The sequence below is a fragment of the Rosa chinensis genome, chromosome 5 (assembly GCF_002994745.2).
Source record: "Rosa chinensis cultivar Old Blush chromosome 5, RchiOBHm-V2, whole genome shotgun sequence".
Classification (NCBI taxonomy): domain Eukaryota; kingdom Viridiplantae; phylum Streptophyta; class Magnoliopsida; order Rosales; family Rosaceae; genus Rosa; species Rosa chinensis.
In genome coordinates, this window is record NC_037092.1 from 48,314,267 (window position 1) to 48,335,309 (window position 21,043).

Genomic DNA, 21,043 nt, shown 5'->3' on the forward strand with positions numbered 1-21,043 from the left:
GGGGCAAAGAATGGACTTGAAAATGAAAATGGGAATGGTATTGGTGATTTGATTTCCATCGCAAGCCGCCCCATAACCATCCTGAGTCCTGACCCAAATCGATCTGAAAATCAACGGTGGTGATTTAGGTGGTAAAATGGCACACACATGTTTTTGGGAAACCAAAACCAAAAATAGAAATCAATTTTAAGCAAACGTAATAAGACGGTAATAAATACATATACGTTTGCAATGGAAAAGAAAATGAAAGAGAAGAAGCGTGTGCCAACTGCCATTTACTCGGTATTACACACGAAACGCTGCAGTCTGTCCACACACACGAACATTAATATTTAAAAGAGAGACAGGCCCGTCACTAATTGACTCATTCTCGATCTCCACCCTCGTCTTTCTGATTTGCTTTGCTTCCTTCTAATACTCTACTACTTCTTGACACCCAACAGCGAACTGTATCCAACCCAGCCAAATCCCAATCCTTCTTCTTAATTACTCGGTCAGTTTAAATTTTGGCTAATCCAACTCAACACGTACAGACTCAGTCAGTCTCATACTACATCATTTTCACAACCATATATACTAGCTACCTAATCCCGGCCAGTATATATATGCTTCCTACAGATCGATCGACGTCTTTGGTCCAATCTTGAATCTCTAATTGCCAGACGGGTTCTAATCTTCTTCATTTGCTTCTGAGATCAACATCGGAGCATACCCATCAGTTGAGGTAAATCCCCATCTCCTTCTTTCCAATTCTTTCGATCTCTTCTCGATCATATATTCATTTCATCATGATGATTATATATTCTTCGATCCAAAAATCGAATATCACTATGTTAATCTCATAACTCAGGTCCTGATTTCTCGAAATTTCCTTTACCGAGTTATTGTAATCTGTAGGATGCTGTTAATTAATAATATGCATTGTCGTCCGTTCAGGAGTTTCATTCCCCTCTAAACACTCGTTTTACTATTACTCTAACGTGCACCCCACTTAGCCTCTTCTTAAACTATTGTCTGACGAGGAAACCTTTGTCTTCTTCCTTTTTTTTCTTGATTTAATTACTCTTTCTCCCTTCTCTATATAAAATTAAATTATAGATAATTATTAAAAAGTATAATTATTCGTGTTTTCCCGTTTCTGGTAATTTAATACACTCAAAAGCAAAAAAATATCCCGATAAAAAAAAAAAAAACAAAACAATATTCAATCATCTGAAATTAATGCCTCATCAGACTATTAAAATTAAATTAATGCCTAATATTCTCTGTTTTATTTTCTTCCAGAAATTCCAAATATACCCTTAACGCGGGTTTCAATAGTATTAAGGAGAGTCGAGCGCCTCAAACTCTCAGTCCCCTCAAAATGGCCGACCGAGTCCACCCGGGCGATTCGCCGGCTGCCCATACGGCGCCGTTGCATGCCTCCAACGACAACAACAACTCTGGCCTCCCTCAGCCGGGGACCTACGTGGTCCAAATCCCCAAGGACCAAGTCTACCGCGTCCCACCGCCGGAGAACGCCACCCTCTACAAGAACTACACTCGCCGAAAGCCTCGCCGCAACTGCTGCCGCGTCTGCTTCTGCTGGATCCTCGGCATCCTTGCCTCTCTCATCCTCCTCTCCGCCATCGCCGCCGCAGTCTTCTACCTCGTCGTCCGCCCCGAGTCCCCCAACTACTCCGTCCAAAAAATCGCATTCAAAGGCTTCAACTTCACCTCCGCGTCGTCGACCATCTCGCCGGTGATCGACGTGACCGTGCGTGCGGATAACCCTAACAGGAAAATCGGGATCTACTACGAGCGAGACAGCTCGGCCAACGTGTTCTACACTCACATCCAGTTGTGTGACGGCGCTCTGCCGGCGTTTTATCAGCCGCCGAAGAACGTGACGGAGTTGAAAACGGTGCTGACGGGGAGCGGGATCAGGCTGACGAGCGCGGTGCAAAACGGGCTGGTGGTGGCGCAGAGCCACGGCAAGGTGGCGTTTCTTCTGCATGTCCGAGCCCCCGTTAGAATCAAAGTGGGGTCCCTTAAGACGTGGACGATTACCGTTAAAGTTGACTGTGATTTAACGGTGGATAAGCTGACCTCAGACGCCAAGATTGTTTCTAACGACTGCAACTACGGTGTGGATCCTTGGTAGACGACTGGATCGTACGTCATGATATATATATATATATATATATTACTCCTGTGTATTGGTTCTCATTTTTCTTGCTTATGAAACATATTGGTTTGCATTTTTTGAAGGAATTTATTGGGGTTTTAGTCTCTGGTATAGAAAATATTCTTACAATAATTTCGTGTCCTGGACAGTGATTGATTGAATTTGTATAAACACTTTTTATTTATTTTTTTCTAACAATATCTCTAGACAAGTTTGGTGGCAGATCGAGCTGAGAATTCATCCATGGGTCGCGGACTTCTTCTCTTCTTTAATTTTTATCCGTCATAGTCAAATATTAAATTCCCTTGGTTTTACATGTTCTTTTCTACTCAAACCACTTCTTGGTAAAATTCAAGGAGTTCCTAAAAGGATTAACAAACATATAAAAATGAAAATTTGGAGGGTTATATGTGGTGCAACAACACAAAACTAACAATACTAAAAGTCAGAGAAGATTTTATGAGTGTAAAGTGCATATCAAAGCATTCAATCTCTGTTCATTGTAGGAGTACACGAGAGAAGATATAGTTTTTGAAATAGAAAAGAGAGGAAGAACAAATATTTAAACATCTAGATACAAAATAAACTCTATCTATTGCACTTCATTCGTCTGTTTTTCTTTTTTAGAGGTTATGTTGATTGGAGAATGATCAAAGGCTACGCTAAACACGTTTATATGCAGCTTTCTGTCACTAATTAGTCTCTTTATAGTCGAAACCCTAAACCTAGGGTGACTTGCAAAGCGGCGGCCGCCAGATCCGATCTCGTCTAGCACCGGTCACGGCTTGGTGAGACTGTCCTGGTTCTAGGTTTGCGGAGGAAAGCTCTATGTAATCACGTTGGTGGTCGTGTTGGTGGTTTCTGATCTGAGAAGCTTCGATCAGATTGCTCTAATCTGGACTTTTGGGTTGTAGGTCGGAATACTGCTTGACTTCCAGCAGGCGCAGGGGAAAGATCTATTGTAGGTCGTTGGTCGATCGTTCTAGATTTCAAATTGGTAGTTTGGTGAATCCGGGTCTGAGAGTTGCTTTTCTTTGGTTTGGGATTGAAGTGTTTCGGATTGCAGCTGAGTGGTTCAGATTTGCAGTTCCAATGCAGTGGTGGATTGGATGGCCGCGGGACCTAACGGCGGTGGAGACAGCTCAGCAGCGGTGGTCTATTTCCAGCAATCGGCCACCGGAGCTGTGGTCGAACAGGATGCCGCCGGAGTTCTTGACGACGGTGAAGGAAAAGGAGCACAGTGTTCCTTTTTGGCTGTTTGCTTGGGTTTGGGCCTGGGTCTCTGGGCCTAGGCTCAAATTTGGGCTGATGGGGCAGGAGTGGCATCCTGCTAAGCAAGACTTGATTTGGGTTTGGGCCTAGGGGCTTGGGCTCAAATTAAGGCAATCTGGGCCCTAATGAGATTAGGATATTGAGCCCGTGTGAGGTTGGATTAACTTCTATGAGTCTTCTATGACGTTTCTAGTATCTTACTTCTACCACAATTGCGTGATTGGTAAGTGGGAACTAGTTGAATGATTTCTTTTCCATAGGAGGCGAGGTTTTTTCATTCTTGTACAGGCTCGCTTAAATGTGAGCGTCCCAGAGATTTTAATGATCTACTCTTACTTAGATAGTTTAGTTCGGATTTTCTTGCTGAGTTTTGCTTATGTAAGTTATGGTAAACTCTAGCCTATTGGTTGTTGATCTAATGATATCAACTTCTATATATTCAAAAAAAAAAAAAAAAAAAAAAAAAAAAAAAAAAACTCTATCTATTCTACCATAAATACAAAATATATACAAACTAAACTTTTTTTTTTTTTGAAAAGAAGAGGTCAGCTTTTATTAAGAATAATAAGAATTACATATGGTCTTGCTCAGCTGCAATAACAGCAAGCAGAAAGGGAGGAGGAGAAAAATAAAAACATTCTCGAGAAAACGAACTAACAGATGCAGCCATCAGATGAGCTGCTTTATTAGCACCTCTTTAGGTATAAACGACCTTCAAATTAGAGTGAGCTCTCAAAATGGAGCCCAAATCATCATAAAGCCACCCAAGATGTGAGAAATTACTCCCCCCAGACCTGCACAATTGCTGCTGCACAAGCTGAGAGTCAGTCTCCACTATGGCCGGTACCAAAACCTGATCCAAGACAAAGTGAAAAGCTAGTTTACATGCCAATGCTTCTGCATGTTCAGCTGAAAGCAACCCACACAGCGGTTTCCCTCCTCCTGCTATCATGGTGCCATTGCAATCACGCACCACAAAACCAGCGCTACCATTTCTTGAAACATGATCAAAACTGCCATCCACATTAATTTTATAGATCCCCACTGATGGAGCCCGCCACCGAGCCAATCTTGAGCTGCTAGGCTCCCTCAATGTCGGCCTAGTATTATGAAAACGAAAATCCTGTAATCTTGTAGTAGCCTTAAGTAGAACATCCCAAGGTTGACCTTTCATATCATCCCATACTATTTCTTTCCTTCCACACACTCCACAAAAGAAACAGAAGATCCCCCAAATCCTTTAACGATAAAGCCTGAACACAGATGCTCAACCACCCTAGCAAGTCACAATTCAAAGCTTGTGGACTGAAACAAGTGTGAACCAACACACCATTACCCTGTAAAACCTGTTTTGTAAAAGGACAATCACAACAAATGTGCAAAGATGTCTCAGTTGCACTTTCACAAAGAACACAAACCTGTGTTTCCAAAGGCACTCTTCTAGACAGTAACCTTTCCTTTGAAGGGAGAATGTTATGACAAACCCTCCAAATATGAATCTTCGCTGAACTAGGCATCACAACCTTCCATAATTTCTTCCAAAAATCGACACCAACAAAGAGTTCAAATGGACTTCTAGAATTAGAATGAGAAAGAGAGAATCGATAAGCAGTTTTTACCGAATACTTACCATCCCTCTCTAACTTCCATACCAATCTATCTTCTACATTCCTTGAGCTTAGTGGTATGCTCAATATCGCTTCTGCTTCCTCCACAGAAAAAAAAGCCTATTAATTAGCTCAACATTCCAACTTCCAGTAGTGGAGATCAGATCTTGTACCCCGGCCACCTCCTCCAAGGCCGTTGCATTCACATTGGGTTTCCCACTTGGTAAACTAGGCACCCACGAGTCCGACCAAATGTTTACCTGCGTCCCATTACCAAATTTGCCAATAAACACTTTCTTGTAAAAGTTCCCTTGTAGAGAAGATACTTCTCCATAAATAAGAAGGAGAGGTATGTAATTCTGCTGTCCAAAAGGACTCTGTAGGGTAGTACTTTGCTTTATAAAGACGAGCAATAAGAGAGTTGGGGTTAGAAATCACCCTCCACGCCTGCTTAGCAAGCATTGCTGAATTGAAGTTCGAAAGGCTACGAAAGCCAAGACCCCCCTCTTCCTTCTGATTACACAATGCATTCCATGTTTTCCAATGTATTTTCCTCTTGTTATTGGTGCTTCCCCACCAAAATCGGGCACACATCTGCTCAAGATCCAGACAAAAGTTCTGTGTTAACTGAAAAACACTCATTGCATAGGTAGGTAAAGCTTGCGCCACTACTCTGATCAATATATCTTTTCCTGCTCCGCTCAACATCTTCCCTTGCCAACAAGAAAGCTTCTTAGCTAGATTGTCCTTAATAAACTGAAAGGTGGCTGTTTTCTTCCTCCCCACATAAGTAGGCAGCCCTAGATATCGTTCATGAGATTCAACCACCTCAACACCTAATAAACTCAACACTTCATCTTGCATAAAGCCTGACACATTCTTACTGAAAACCACTGAACTCTTATCGAAATTAACAAGTTGTCCAGAAGCTCTCCCATAAGTTTCAATAACATCTTGAATCTGGTAACAATCCTCCAATGAAGCCTGAGCATATAACATACTATCATCCGCGAACAAAAGATGATTTACGGCAGGAGCATCATGACATACCTCAATACCTGGAAGTAAACCCATCTCCTGTTTCTGTCTTAGCAAAGCAGAAAAACCTTCAACGCCAAGCAAAAATAGATAAGGGGATAATGGATCTCCTTGTCTCAATGCTCTACTTGGAATAACTAAACCTCGGGGTTTTCCACGCACCAAAAAAGAGTATCTCACTGAACTAATGCACTGCATCACCATCTCAATCCAATCAGGATTAAAACCAAACCGGTCCAGAACCTTTCTTAGAAAAGTCCATTCGATTCGATCATATGCTTTACTTAGATCGAGCTTCAATGCCATAAAACCTTCCCCTCCCTCTCTCTTATTATGAACAAAGTGGGCAATCTCATTAGCTACCAGAATGTTATCAGTGATCAACCTCCCAGGAACAAAAGCACTTTGATAAGGGGAAATCAGAGAGGGTAGAACTGCTTCAACCTATTAGCAATTACCTTTGAACAAATTTTGTAAATCACGTTACAGAGAGCAATTGGCCTCAAATCCGACATGTGTTCCGGATTATTTACTTTGGGAATCAAGCAAATATGAGTAAAATTGATTTGAGGAAGTAGTTGACCTGAATGCAGAAAATCCTGAACTGCCTCTGTAACATCTGCTCCAATAGTTTCCCAATAGTGTTGGAAAAAAATGGGAGGCATGCCATCCGGTCCCGGAGATTTAGTAGGATACATCTGGAATAATGCATCCTTCACTTCCTCTTGAGAATACGACGCACAAAGTTGCTCATTCATACCATGCGTGACACAAGGCTGTATAGCTGCAAGAGTAGTCGCTACAGCGTCCAGATCAATGTTTGATGTAGTAAACATTTTTGTGAAGTAGTCAGTGACAACCTTTTCCATTCCATCATCGTCATCACACCATTGACCTTGTTCATCATATAAACCCTTAATCGAATTCTTCCTCCTTCGATTTGAAGCTTTTCGATGGAAATAGCTAGTATTCCTATCCCCCTCCTTTAACCAAGAGACCTTTGATCTTTGTCTCCAAAACAACTCTTCTTGTGACAGAAGTGACTGTAGACGACCCATCAAATCTTTCTTCTCATTTTGAGCACCCATCGAAAACGGTACCCCTAACAGCTCCTCCAGACGTTCCCTTATGCCTAGCATCTCCTGTTGACGAGCCTTAAAAGTCTGTCTCTGCCAAACATTGAGTCGCAGACAAGTGTGCTCAATTTTCTTAACAACAGAATACATAGGGCTGCCAGCAATGTCAGTAGCCCATGCACTCTTCACTACCCCATCACACTCACCATGCTGAAGCCACAACAGTTCGAATTTGAAGTGATGCTAACGTGCTTTATGTGGCAACTGAACTGCACTAGCCTGCAGCAATATTGGGACATGATCTGAATCACTCGGAGACAAATGTCGGACTCGAGCACAACCAAAGATATCATACCAACAAGGGGTGCAGACCGCACGATCCAGCCTGAGTCTTGTCTCAGAATTCCACCATGTAGACATCACTCCTTGAAACCCTAGATCAAGAAGATCTCCATATCCTAGGGCTTCACAAAACCCACGCATTTGTCTCTCTGCTCTTGGAGGTCCATCCAACTTCTCGCTATTATTAAGAATTTCATTGAAATCCCCAATAACAACCCAAGGCAAAGAATCCAGATCACGGAGGTCTTTGAGCAATTGCCAAGACTTATCTCTCTCCGCCGTTGTAGGATACCCGTAAAACCAGTAAGCCTCCACCTCAGATCTCCCGGACCACCACCAATCTCCAGATCAATATGGTGGGCAGAAAAAGTTCGAACCTGCACATTAACTTCATCATTCCAGAACATCCCTAACCCTCCTGATTGCCCAACACTCAACACCTCCTTTGAGTGTGGAAATCCTAGCGCACGATGCAGATCATGGAAGCCAGCAACACTACTAATTTTTGTCTCACAGAGAAAGACGATCTGAGGACGATTCTGAACGATTAAATCCTTCAAAGCCCTCCTTGAATGATATCAACTTCTATATATTCAAAAAAAAAAAAAAAAAAAAAACTCTATCTATTCTACCATAAATACAAAATATATACAAACTAAACTTAACTCTACATGAAACTCTACGATTTCATTTTTAAGAATTAAATTAATTAAGTTATTACTCATGTTGGTCATGGTAGTATTACTAAGGACAACTTCAAATTCATTGTAATAATATACTACGAATTAATTGTTGGATTGGAGACCCTGAGTGTTGATTGTGGTGGTGTTTGGCCCGGAATTATGATTCGACTAATTAAGGGAGACAAAGCAGCAATATTCCAAGTAGGAGAATCTGAAGTAGCCTGAATTTGTAGTTTTCTAATTTTCATTATATGTGTGCGTGGAGTACCATACCATATAGATCTGGCTCTTACTATATGATAAAGTAATCTGGGGTTCACATCCAAAACTAATTGGCAATGGATGGAATGGCCCAAACCCTTATAAACCCATAGGCATGGTCCCTTTTTTCCTATGTGGGATGTATATATATTCTCAACACGCCCTCGCACGTGTGGCGAATTTTCAAGCCATAAATGTGGACAATTTGGCAATAGATGGAGTGGCCCAAACCCATAGGCAATGTCTCATTTTTCCCATGTGGGATGTATATATATTCTCAACACGCCCCGGCACGTATGGCGAATTTTAAAGCCATAAACATGGACAACTTGGGTGACGTGGAGCCCGTGTGGCCGTTAGGCATGCACACGTGTGTAACCCGCTTTGATACCATGATAAAGTAATCTGGGGTTCACATCCAAAACCAATTGGCAATGGATGGAGTGGCCCAAACCCTTATAAACCTATAGGCAATGTCCCATTTTTTCCATGTGGGATGTATATATATTCTCAACAGTTCAGATGAGCACGGATAACCAAAGGGGAGAGAGAGAGCTGCGGGTGGCAGCTTTGGTAATTACACCTAATTTTAATGCAGGTTGTTAAGAGGTGGACCTTAATTATCATGGGGACATTTGTGTGTCCTAAATTATAATAAGATACTTTAAAATGACCTCTTTTATTATTAGCCCTAAGATTTATTTATACAGTAATTAAATCATTGCAATGGCTAAATTTTTTTAATTTTAAAGATAATAGTTATTTGCAAATTATATGAGTGAGGTTATTTGAGGAATTTGAGTGAGGTTTAATGAGTAAATTTAGTATTTGAAAATTTAATAAAAGGTATAAAAAAACAGAGAAAGTCAAGTGAATAAATTTAGAGGTTCGATTCAATATCTTTATGTACAATCAGATAACTGAACATTTCTATTACCTGATACTTCTATACATTATGATTTTAAATGTTTATTACTCTTGTATACATGTTTTTCCCTTTCTTTAATTTGCCGGCAAAAGTCGAATTGCGAAATGGTCTTATTGGCTGGACTTGGCTGTAGGTTCGATAACCAATCAGCATACCAGACCTCCCATCTGGAATAATTAATGTTCATGTTTCTAGGACATTACTTCACCCTGCAAGCATTACTCAACTAAACAATGAAAAGTACCCCTGTTCTTGACAAGTTCAAACGATTTCAAGAGGACTTGGCCGACAGGTTATTCTTAGCCCTTGAGCAAATGTCAAAAACTGAGTGTATGGGCCAACAGCACCTGTTTTCTTAATTTTGGCGACATCAATCAAATAACATGAAAACGGAGGCATGAATGCATGATGCACCTTTGCAACTAGAATCTGCAAAAGAAACAAGAGCTGATGAGCAAACTGATATTGGTCATCCACAAACATGCGCACGAGTTTGAGAAACGATGGGAGGATAGATGAACAAACTCTGGAAAACAACATAGATTCGTCAATAATCCAAGTAGCATTCAGATCAGAGTTTCTACAAGAAAACGCTATACAATTCTTTTGTATATTACACACCACTCTCTCCTTTGCTACCATCCCCTGTAATTACAACTATACCCTACAGTTGCCCCTTGCATCTACAATAGATGCAAGCTGCTCCAAATTTTATTTAACTCCTTTATTTTCTACTTCAACCCAATGTCAAACTTGATGCTGAATTGCGTTTATTTTTCTCCTCATATACAAATTCCATATCCGTTTATTTTTCGACTTGTATCCCAAAATGCTTTACATTTTCTTTATTTCTCGAACTCCTGTCAGAGGCATTTAATCTTCCCTGCATCCGATCCTCTATACAACTCCAGATTTAGATTTAATATGATCATAATTGCTCTTTGAACGTTGGATGGCCTCCTGAACTTCTGCATACATGTTAACAGAAGACTCTGCAAACTTCTTCAACTTACCACAAAAGTCCGCCAAACTTGTCTGGAAATGATCAAAACTGGAGATCCAGGAAGGGGAAACTTCATCTCTCAACATATTAGCTGCATTATCAATACCACTATCATCCTTACCAGGCGCTAAACCTGAATGGTTTGCATCTTTACCCTCTTTCTTTTCTTGGCGTGGTACAAAACTGGCAATTTCAGTTTCTAAAGTCTTTATAGCCTCTGTTACTTCACTTGCAGGTAAGGTCTCAAGCTTATCGAACCATTCACCACATGTGGCATATATTGGAGGGCCACAGAATCTTAAGGGGTTTTCTGGTTGCCTCCTTTTCTTTTTGGAAGACTTCACAGCAATAGAGACACATTTCAAAAGCCATCCATTTATAGAATGCAAATAGGACTTTTGAGCATTGATCCACTTGTCAAAACTTGAGGATAGATGGCTGAGTTCATCTTCAAGATAGAGAGTAATCTGACGATGTGATTCTGAGTGTACAGAGATCTTAGTGTTGCCATTGTTGTAGGCTATGGGGATGATTAAAAACTGAAGCTTGTGACATTCAAGCATCACTTCCCACATCCGACTTAACCTACAATATGGTACAAGAAATATAGGAAATAAAGTTCAAAGTACTCAATGAGTTCCAATTTCAAAGTAAAATCAAATAAAGGAAACACTTATTACATACATGATCAAGCCACACGATTGAAACAAATCCAACAACCCTCAATGAGTTCAAGTCTTTTTCTTTTTCCTGTGAATTTCAAGGTTCTTTGAGTTGTGCACATGCTGAAGTTAAGTTTTTGATACTTGACCATCACTTACACTACACCTTTGAAAAATCTATGAACCTAATCCATTGAAAACCCTTGGCTCCATTGAAAACCACAATTATAGATTTATAGATTTTTCTTATTAGTAATATCTATGCAAACCATGATATAATTTTTTGGAAATATTGCATGATAAATCAATGGAAGCACTAGAGGAAGGAAAACATACAAATACCTACCCATGAATTAACTCCTCAAGTTGTGGCTGGAGCTCTTTGTCTCGTATATTTTCAATCCTCTTTGATATAGAATCAATCCTGTGAATAGCAACTCTGATTCTTGAATGTAGATCCTTAACAGCAGCGCGAGTTTTATCGACTTTATGAGAACTTTGCCCTGTTGATTCTAGTTGCCTTAACATCTTACACTTCAAGTCGTAATCCCTTCTGACCATCTCACTAGCCTGAAAACAAGGGTTTCCATAAGTTCATAAATCTATCTGGGTGTAACCATATACTCTCCCTTCTATAAAAGATTTTATGAATCTATTTTGTGTTCATTGAAGGTTAATAGTGAAATAAACCCAACAGTAATTTCAACCGCAAGAATGCTGATCATAAATGCTGTAACTACTGTTAAGTTAGTCAATAGTACCTTAACCTCATCATAAAGCTTCCTCTCCCACGCATATAACCTATCCAAGGTTGAGGCATGACTGCCTGAGATCATGCAGAAGTTATCAAAGAGGTTACTAGTAAGATTCTCACTATCATCTTTTGAGTTTGCTCCCAAAAGATTCCTTGACGAAGAGGATCGAGATGATGTAGTCCTATGCCAAGTTAAGTATTTCACGGCAGTTTGAGCAGGCTCTAAGGGAACATAAATAAAAAATCAGCTCAGTAATCATAAGATGGAGAACTACCTTAAATGAACAGCAGCAATAACAAGAATAGTCATTTAAGATGGTAGAACAGTCTGACAAGCATCTAAAGCAACTCTAAGCAGTGATCAAATGGTACCTCGTGTACACATGAATTTCATTGGTGATGTATCTTATAAAGTCAGATAGGACAAGACATATCAAGAAAACACATTAAATTTTGATAAAATAGAAAACATAATTGCCTGTTGAAATTTAAATACCGCATAATTCCCTCTTCCAAACTTTCACAGTTTTGAAAAAAAGAATATATATACATGAGCATCCCATGCATGTCAGACTCTTCATATATCTTTTAACACTTAATCTACATACAATAATTCCATTATAAATTTATCAGCATTCTCATTTCTCATTTCTCCGTAACATTGCAATGCCAGATAATTATGAACATGCTTTCCTTACTCTTCCACTCAAACAACAACTTCCTACTTTTCTAGTAATAACTAATTGCCCCTGCACCAGTTCCAGTGAAGTGATCTATGAAGCATACATTTTAATGCCTGTGTTTTGTCAATATTTTGTCATGTGATTCATAGATTTAAAGTGGTCTTGACAGTCCTCACTTGATTAGTGTTAAAACCTTTGTTGATTATCAGTTTCGATTCAAAACTTCATGTATCACAATTTATTGTCGACAAAAAAGGCTACACATCACTAACAGACACAAAGATACATAGAAACATATCATAGAAAAGAGGACCCATAATCTCTCAAACATTCCAGTTACAGAAACTCGTACCTTCCCCCATACTGTATCTTTCTTGAATGTGACTTTTGGTAGTTTACTCTTCTCTAATCTTACCACCCCTTCCATACGAAACATACTAGGTCCATTTTGTTTTTGCACAAAGTATATTAATATGGATTTTTTTTTTCCGGTCATATACTAGTCTGGATTTTTTAATTTCAATAGAACAATAACGAGACCTTCATAGCAGATACAGCATCTATAGTTCTTCGAACACAAGCAGATATCAATCAAGAAGCTTAAAAACAAGAAGACTACCTTCCTGAACTTGACTAGGTTCTTCACCACAGGAGAAACAAGCCTTCAAGAATGTAGATGAAAATGATCGACCTGCAACAACATATATCCTAGTGTTCATAAGTTTAACCAACGGACTAAATAGAAAACTCAAAAAACTTCCAATAAAACTATAGAGAAATAATTCGACTTATTTCAAAACCTTGAAGATTATCCTTTTTTTTTTTCGTAGTTATATACGTCATGAATTGTATACTGTGAGCTCCAATTAGCAACCAGGAAATAGTTACTGGAGTACTCAGTTAGTAGAAATACCAATACACTGATGATAAAATGAAAAGAATATAAGTAATATCCGAAGACTGTTGACTACAGTTCATACTTGGAATAAACGACTGCTACTATTCATCCTTCGATAGCTAGAGAGATAGAGAGCTTACTTTCTTTTGCTTCAAATATTGGACGGAAATGCAACTTATTCGTTTCAAGCATCTTAGGAATTTCTTTACCAGACTCGTAAGCTTTTATGAAGAGAAATTCAATATCTTTCATGCTTGAAACAAGATCTTTCGGGGCAATCTTACTTTCCACGCAATCTTCCTTCACTGTAGTTTTATTCGAGTCAGTTTCAGGTGCAACTACCGAGGACGTGTCTCTCAATGGCGACAAATCAGGAGATTTAGTTTTCTCTCCTTTCAAAAACTCAGTTTCTGAAGTTACACTTTCTGCAGAAGGTACTGTAGGTGAAGCACTAGCTTCCACACGGTCATGTACTCTATTCAAGTTTTCAAAACTTCGAACCAGAGTATCTGTAGCTGGTTCATCAAATTCATCTTCAGAATCCTGAGATTCTTCCCTTCCATGAAAAGAGGCCTTCTCTTCTTCATCTTCCAGGTCAGGAATTCCCTCCTCTTCCCTAAGCCGTCTTATGTCATCAGTATTTTCAAACCCCTGGTTCATGGCCTTTCCTTCTTGAGAAGAGAACTGATGGTCAATTGGATGAAAAAAACCAAAGTAATCCCATGGTGGAGTCTCCAGTGGTTGTGAAGAATCTCCAAATGGTGATAAATTTGTGGCAGAACGAGGTGTGGTATTCTGTGGGGTACTAGAGGAGGTCACTGTTGCAGTAATAGATACAGGAGGGTTTTCTTCAACCTTTTCAGAAAAGCTACCCCTGACTTTCATATGATTTGCATGAAACAGAGTAGAATGTGGAGGAGAAGGAGAGGGAGAGAAATTATCGGCTGCATCGATGTGTTGTGACGCAGATGGAGAAGAAAATGAGAATTGAGAGAGGGCCTTCTCAATTTGACGAAGAGGCTCAGGGGTTGCACTAGTGGAAGTGTACAAAGAAGATTCAACAGGAGCTCCAGACTCAACAAATTTCCTAAGAGCTGTTCCCGTACTCTTGAGTGATTGAATATACATATCGTGAGTTGCTGCAAGTGAGCACCTGCCATCAAGCGCCTGCTTAACAAATTTTTTCCTTTCTCGACATAGCTGCAGGGCCTTATCTTCCTCTACTTTGGAGTTCGAGGCCCCCATATCTACAGATCTGCCTTAATATCCCTCCAATTATATATCATCAGGACGTGAAATTCTACCTGAAATTCTATTGAAACAAGTATTCAAAATGACCAGTTTTCAGAAAACAAAATCATTTGAAACATGTGGAACTTGAAGCACAAAATTGAAATCACTTCAGTTAGTGGTAGCCATCAAAGTAGTGAAAAAAGAATCTAAAGATAGATCTTACATGCAATGGAAGAGATATACAAAAGAAAATCAAGCTTCATGAGCACCGTTGCTTAATAATAGAGATGAACTGTTATGTTCCAAACAATTTATACAACCGAACAAGTCACACAAAATGGCCAATATCAGCAATAAAGCTAAGAAAATCGAAGACGGTCCCAGAAAAGGGGCAAAGCCTATAATCATTTGCTATGTCCTAATTGTAAAATCCTACACGAATCGTCATAGAAAACCAAGGAATAAAAAGGGCATAAGGTGTAGAAAGCAGAGAGGAATATTCATAAACATGTTGCAGAGCAATTGAATGGTTCTCTCACTTACAAGACCAATCCAGAAGCGATGAGACACTAAACTTGCTTCTTATTCTCGATCTTTTTCTTCATTGTTTTTTTTTTTTTTTTTTGTGTTTGATTAACAAGTTAAACCCAAGGTGAATATCACTATTGCAAAAGAAAAGTAGATCAAATTGTGTAAGAGGAAAATCAGAGGCTGTGTGCGGTTGAACAAGGAGGACATATGCAGACTACAATTCGATTATTGATGGATCCCAATCGAGAAAAGGAGTCAAGAAGCCCAAATCCAATACAAAAGAGCAAGAGCAAGAGCAACCTGAATTCTACAAGGAAGGGCAAACAAATTTGAGTTTGAGTGGGTGGGTTTTGGGGAGTTGGGCATACCTGAGACAATTGAAGTGAAGCAGCTTGGATTTCAGCAACGACAGAGAGACCGAGAGAGAGAGAGAGAGAGAGAGAGAGAGAGCCTCTGTGTGTGTGTATGAGTTTCAGCGAAAAATAAAATAATAATATAATGTATCTGTGATGATTAATAAATTAGAAAGAAAGAAGGAAAGAGAGAGAAAAAGTTAATGGAGAGGAATCTGATCGGGGAATTGCATAGCTGCTTCCATGCAAAAGGCATATAATACCAAAAACAAACAGAGAGTGGGATCAGATCAGTGTGGCGGACTCTGGACCCCACCACCCCACTTCTCTCTTTATTTAACTGCGTCAGACCTAAGCGCCGCTTTTCTTTACTTTGTTTGACGCCACGGTGAAAATGTTTCTTTCTTTCTTTCTTCTTCCTTTTTTACCCAAAAACTAGTCTAGAGTGCCGGCAACCGCCTGACCGGAATTGTCATCGCCTCCGCCGATTAGTTGACATCGTTTTTCTTTGGGCCTCAGTCACTTATGCCCCTTGTTTTCTAAAGGTAATGATGATGTTTTTTTTTTTTTTTGGTCAATGATTGTATTAGAAGATCCAAAGGATCAAGCAAAATACAAGAGGTACATAAGACCCCAGCTAAAGAGGCACATAGGCCCAGATAATGAGGCACATAGGCCCAGAAAATGAGGCACACAGGCCCAGCAAACATTGAAATAAGAAAACCCTACAAAAATAGCTATCAGACCCCAAGAGGAAGACATCTCCCTTCTCAGAACCCTACTGCCGCCGATTCCATATCCTTGCTGGAAGAGAAATAGCCACCATAGCACAAACTTGCCTCCTTCGACACCGGTTGGGACACACATAGGGCTCAAGAACGCCCATGAAACACCGAGTAACTTAGCAGTGTGTGTTTGCCGGAGCAATCGAGCCACACGCTTTTGAGGAACGAATAAACCGCCAACGGGCGTTAGATCGTTTAGGGGTGGTGTAGAACGAAGCAAATCTGGAATCCATAGTGACCAATTCCATCCAAAAGGATATAGACTTGTTAACAATAAAACAACGAGCACAAAGAAATTACTAAATACTAAGCAACTAGGAACAACAAACCACCGGCAAGGCCCAGAAAAGGATGCACGGCCTAACCACCACTCTTTCCAAGGCGCTGTGGCACACCAAACCGGTTGGCAGCGCACGCCGCCGACACCACCCCGTTGTGCCATAGCCCCACATCGCCGTGTCGTAGCCCAGCGCCGCACCACCACCGCACCACATCGCCGACCACCCTGGAACCCGGAAGAAGGGAACAGATCCTTTCCCGGATCGACTCTGCCATGAGAGCTAGCTCCCATCCACCTCCCCGATCCCAGAAACAGTGGAGACGCCAGAACCCGCCACTGGATATGACCACGCGGCCTCCCCCTTCTCTCGCCCCCGATCCCAAAAGAGCAAATCGAGGTCGATCTGCCCGGTTTAAGATCGAGCACGAATCCACCAACCCTGGGCCGCATCCCTGCCATAGAGCCACGCCACTAGCCTGAGCCACCATCCCCTCCCGGACCGCCACTAGCCTGAGAAGAGGTGGGATGGGAAAAACAAGCCGCTAACAAAAACAACAAAGGAACTGGGACTAGAAGCCCGAACAAGAGTGTGCTCCCCCGACTCTCAAGCCGGAGATCAGGATCCGGTTGGATCTAGATCTCGGCAAGAGAGAAGGGGGAGGAGGTTTTGCAGATCTACTTTCTCTCTCTAGTTTCTAGAGAGAAGGCAGAGCGTGGTTTTGCAGGCAGTGCTTGTACAGTGCTGATCAATCTTGGAAATGATGATGTTGAACAACTGGAAAGCTCTCTCTCTTTGGTCTCTTATATCATAATTCTATACCTGACTATCATTGCTTGGGATTGGTTTGCTTTTACACAGTTGATAAGCAATTGTAGCCAAGGTGCCACGAGCTAGCTACGTGGATTTTGTAGAGCATAAATTAGTGCTACCTTATCTAATGATCAAGATGAAATTACGGAGAAAAATATACCTGAAATATCATTAATTTAATCTGAAATATCATTAATTTAACTCACAGACATCTAAAATTAAACGATAGAGATGTCGATATTTAATAATAATAAAAAATGAGATCTCAGAAATAACATATTTAAATGAGCTAATTGGTTTTGAATGTGAACCTAAAATTACTTTATCATGGTATACTTGGCCAAACTATGTCAAAATATGAAATATGACCTAGCAGAGCGCTCTGCTAGGGTTTGTGGTGTGGCGGCCCTATTGTTCGTTGTTACCTATACCTAATCCATTCATGGAGAAACCTTTCGGCTTCGGCCTATTCATCTTTGTCTTCGTTGTCTTCGGAGACAGTGCATCTTTGGAGAGGAGTTTGGGCACTGCTGGGGCGGTGTCGGCAGGCCAAATTTCTGTTGGTACGAGTTCGGAGGTAGGCGGTGATTACTAGGAGAAGTGGGATCTGGGTAGAAGCCTTGGTGATCTCAGTGGGTCTCCTCTTCCCGGAGGTGCTGCTGAAGCGGTGGGGATTCGGTGGGTGCGAAACGGGGCTGTCCTCTAGCCGGATTGCACAACGGTGTGGGTGTCGTACCGCACCGGTGGATCTATCCTGGGTGGTGTTGGAATCCGATTTTAGGTCCTCGACGTTCTTCGATGCCAGGGTGGTGTAGCAGACGACGGGCCATCGTTTAGTGGCTTGATGGATATGGGGAGTGTCACTGGCAGCAGGGTCGGTTGGCCAGATGCTGTGGGGACTGGGAAACGATCCAGTGGGCTCTGGGCTCAAGTTGATTTGGACTCGGGTCGGAGCTGCAATGGGTGGACAAGAGCAGTAAGTTTTGGGCCTCCGCAGTTTTCGATCTGGATTTGGGATCTGGGTGGTGTTTGCAAATGGTTTCGGATCTATGATCTGGGTGGACATTGGGCTTGGACTGCAACCCATTATCTTTTGTGGGCTTTTTGTTTTGTACATTGGAATGGGGCTCTTGTGCTTTACTGGTATTGGATCCAGGACCCTATTCTATGGTATTTGTTCGTGAAAGATCGTCTGCCAACATGGCCATGTTCTGACAACCTTGGCCGGCTTCAATCTTTAGGTGGGAGAGTGCCTTCATTCCGGCACCAAGTTGGCTTTTGTCAATTTGTGCGTTGGAGTTCGATGGGTAGTCAAACCACCGACTACTCAATTCACTACACGGCTGCAATCCGTAGTGTAAAATTAACGTGGTGTCTTAACGTTGCTGCTCTTGCGTTATTAAGTTTTTCTATTTCATATGTACTTTTCTTTTCGTACTGTTTGCTTCTATTCTTGATGTCTTTTGGCATCATATCGTTGTAATCTTTCAATTTCAAAAAATGGTTGACTTCTTTCGATTCAAAAAAAACATCTTCAAATGAGCAAAAACTGAATCTTTCACCAGAAGAACCCTGTAAATATATAAGACCTCTATAAATTTATAATTTGAGAATTGGTACTATTTCTTACTAGTATATGACCTAATTCATCGATTTCAACGATTAATCATTTATTTTTCTATGCAAAAATTGTGTCTAGATATATCCATTCTTCCGTCTTTGTCATATGATACAATATTAATTAGTCCCTTCTTTCTTACTTGCTCAAAAGTACTACTTTTAGATGAATAATTTCTAATGTTCTACACATTTTTTTGCTCTTCATGTGGGTTGTAGCCAAGGATCAGCTTGTCGTTGCTGATACATGAACTTTAGGAGTAAGTAATCATCGAATATTCCTTTTTTTCTTTGACTTCAAATTAGTACGGGCATTAGCCTTTACAGTTTTCTTTTCCACTAAAACAACCGACTGAAAGCAAAAGCTGAATGGGGGAATAATTTAGGTGATCAAGATGATGAAAAGAAAAGCATATGCATGTGACTAGGATGATAGGATCCAAAGGGACCTCCTCCATTGCAAAAGAGATAAATTCCCTTCAACTTTCATATGTGGCACATATATTCTGCCCAGTTATTTTTATGCTTATGAATTGCCCACCATGATTATAATAAGGAATCATTTTAAGAAATTTTGAGGAGAAGTGGATCTCAATCATATGTATTAGATTTTATGGGTTGAAATTATAATAATTAAATTTACTTTTTGAATCAATCCCAAATCGGGTTTCAATTTCATTTATCACATATCAGAGTGGCCATTACATACTATTCCGCTGTCATCTACAGACAGATAAAAAAGTTGTGGTAATACCCACAGTGATACATAAAAATGGTCCACTCATTAGACATCAAATACGTAGATTACAACTTGCATCCTCCTTTGGTACTACTCCAGAAGATTCACTAGAAAAAACACCAAGTGCATAGGTCCCAAAAAAAGGGGGATTTATTGAAAATAGACTAAGCTAATAACATATTATAGGTCAAAAGCAAGCACTTGGCCTAAATTATCGAGCCCAAAAGGGTAGCCCTAAAGAAGGCCCACTCCAAGCCCAGCAAAAAGGGCTTTGGCCCAGACCCAGTCATCATCACCCCCACACTGTAATCGGACACGCCTCCATGATGTGCGCAACCGCGCACCATGCCACCATGACCCGCTCTGCCTTGACCCCCTCCACAGTAGCGAAAACAGAGTCATACGACCCAACCCATTCCGCCATTGATGCATCATCCATTGAGTACATATGAAGTATAAGGATGGCAATGGTGATATGTTAATGTTATCGATATAAGAAAGTTTGAAATTTTTCTTTTGTGTAGTTGAGTCCATAACCTCAGCAGGTACCAGATCCCAAGTATGCCCATTGTTAATGCGCAATTAGTATAGTATTGAAAGGGTAATTCAGGACTGGCGAAAGGGGCATGGACAAGATGACTAGCAAAAGAGGGCCAGGGGGATTGGTTTTGGGTGGGGGTTAGTTCATATAGTTGAGTATTCTAAGTCACCTTCATGGTAAAATACATGGTATGGGACATGTAGGCTCAGTTTATTCTGCTATGTGAATTAACGGGAATAGAACATGCATTCATGCATACCATACGATGATTGTGTGGTTATCGTTGTTTGACGAGGAATAGCTCCCTACTGAGCCGCAAATTGAGCTTATCCCTTAACAGTCTTGCAGGTTATTAAACACAAGAACTATGAAGATTAGTGATCTAAAGCAATTAGAGTTAGTTGGAGTTTTGCATATGTAAGATCATTATTCCAGAAGTGAGTACTCTTAGTGATCTTGAGTTGGATTTATCCTTATATCGAAATGAGAAGTCAATTTCATTAACAAAGTGTCGATTTTATTTTCTATTCGTTTATTTTCATTTTTACTCATACCTCAGATTTCTGGAAAATATTATTAAAAAAAAAAAATTTGACCCGGGTTCGGGGTGTGACAAGATGCTCACTCATAAGACAACCATGGTGTCTCAGGTCGAATGACTAATTTGTATTATTGCAATTTAGAGTTCAAGTTTGACATGTAAGTAAAACTCCATACAAAAACTCTAATGATCGTGTTCAGTGTACTCTTTAAGATAAGAGCACCATATACTTGTATTA

General features: G+C 40.5%; 2 protein-coding genes across 3 annotated transcripts; one reads left to right on the forward strand and one right to left on the reverse strand.

Annotated features, from left to right (window-relative positions):
* The first annotated feature begins 355 nt into the window (after positions 1–355).
* LOC112166977 (NDR1/HIN1-like protein 13) lies at positions 356–2,299 on the forward strand. Its single transcript, XM_024303914.2, has 2 exons — positions 356–724; positions 1,285–2,299. Exon 2 carries the CDS (start codon positions 1,364–1,366, stop codon positions 2,141–2,143), a length of 780 nt encoding a protein of 259 aa, XP_024159682.1. The 5' UTR covers positions 356–724; positions 1,285–1,363; the 3' UTR covers positions 2,144–2,299.
* Positions 2,300–9,886: 7,587 nt separating this feature from the next.
* Positions 9,887–15,731, reverse strand: LOC112202650 (protein ALTERED PHOSPHATE STARVATION RESPONSE 1). 2 transcript variants are annotated; one of them, XM_024343652.2, is made up of 6 exons: positions 15,507–15,731; positions 13,515–14,678; positions 13,096–13,167; positions 11,801–12,015; positions 11,386–11,609; positions 9,887–10,962 (listed from the first exon to the last, which is right to left on the reverse strand). In XM_024343652.2, exons 2-6 carry the CDS (start codon positions 14,617–14,619, stop codon positions 10,272–10,274), a joined length of 2,307 nt encoding a protein of 768 aa, XP_024199420.1. In that variant the 5' UTR covers positions 14,620–14,678; positions 15,507–15,731; the 3' UTR covers positions 9,887–10,271. The 2 variants fall into 2 exon arrangements, with proteins under 2 accessions (XP_024199420.1, XP_024199419.1); XM_024343651.2 differs by having other exon boundaries at positions 13,515–14,686.
* Positions 15,732–21,043: the final 5,312 nt, after the last annotated feature.

Excerpts from the sequence above, each read along its gene's own strand:
- LOC112166977 (XM_024303914.2), top strand. The coding sequence starts at position 1,364 with ATGGCCGACCGAGTCCACCCGGGCGATTCGCCGGCTGCCCATACGGCG.
- LOC112202650 (XM_024343652.2), bottom strand. The coding sequence starts at position 14,619 with ATGGGGGCCTCGAACTCCAAAGTAGAGGAAGATAAGGCCCTGCAGCTA. Across the intron at positions 13,168-13,514 it reads AATATTTGAAGCAAAAGAAA|GTCGATCATTTTCATCTACA; the intron begins GTAAGCTCTCTA and ends ATGTTGTTGCAG. Across the intron at positions 11,610-11,800 it reads AGCTTTATGATGAGGTTAAG|GCTAGTGAGATGGTCAGAAG; the intron begins GTACTATTGACT and ends CCTTGTTTTCAG.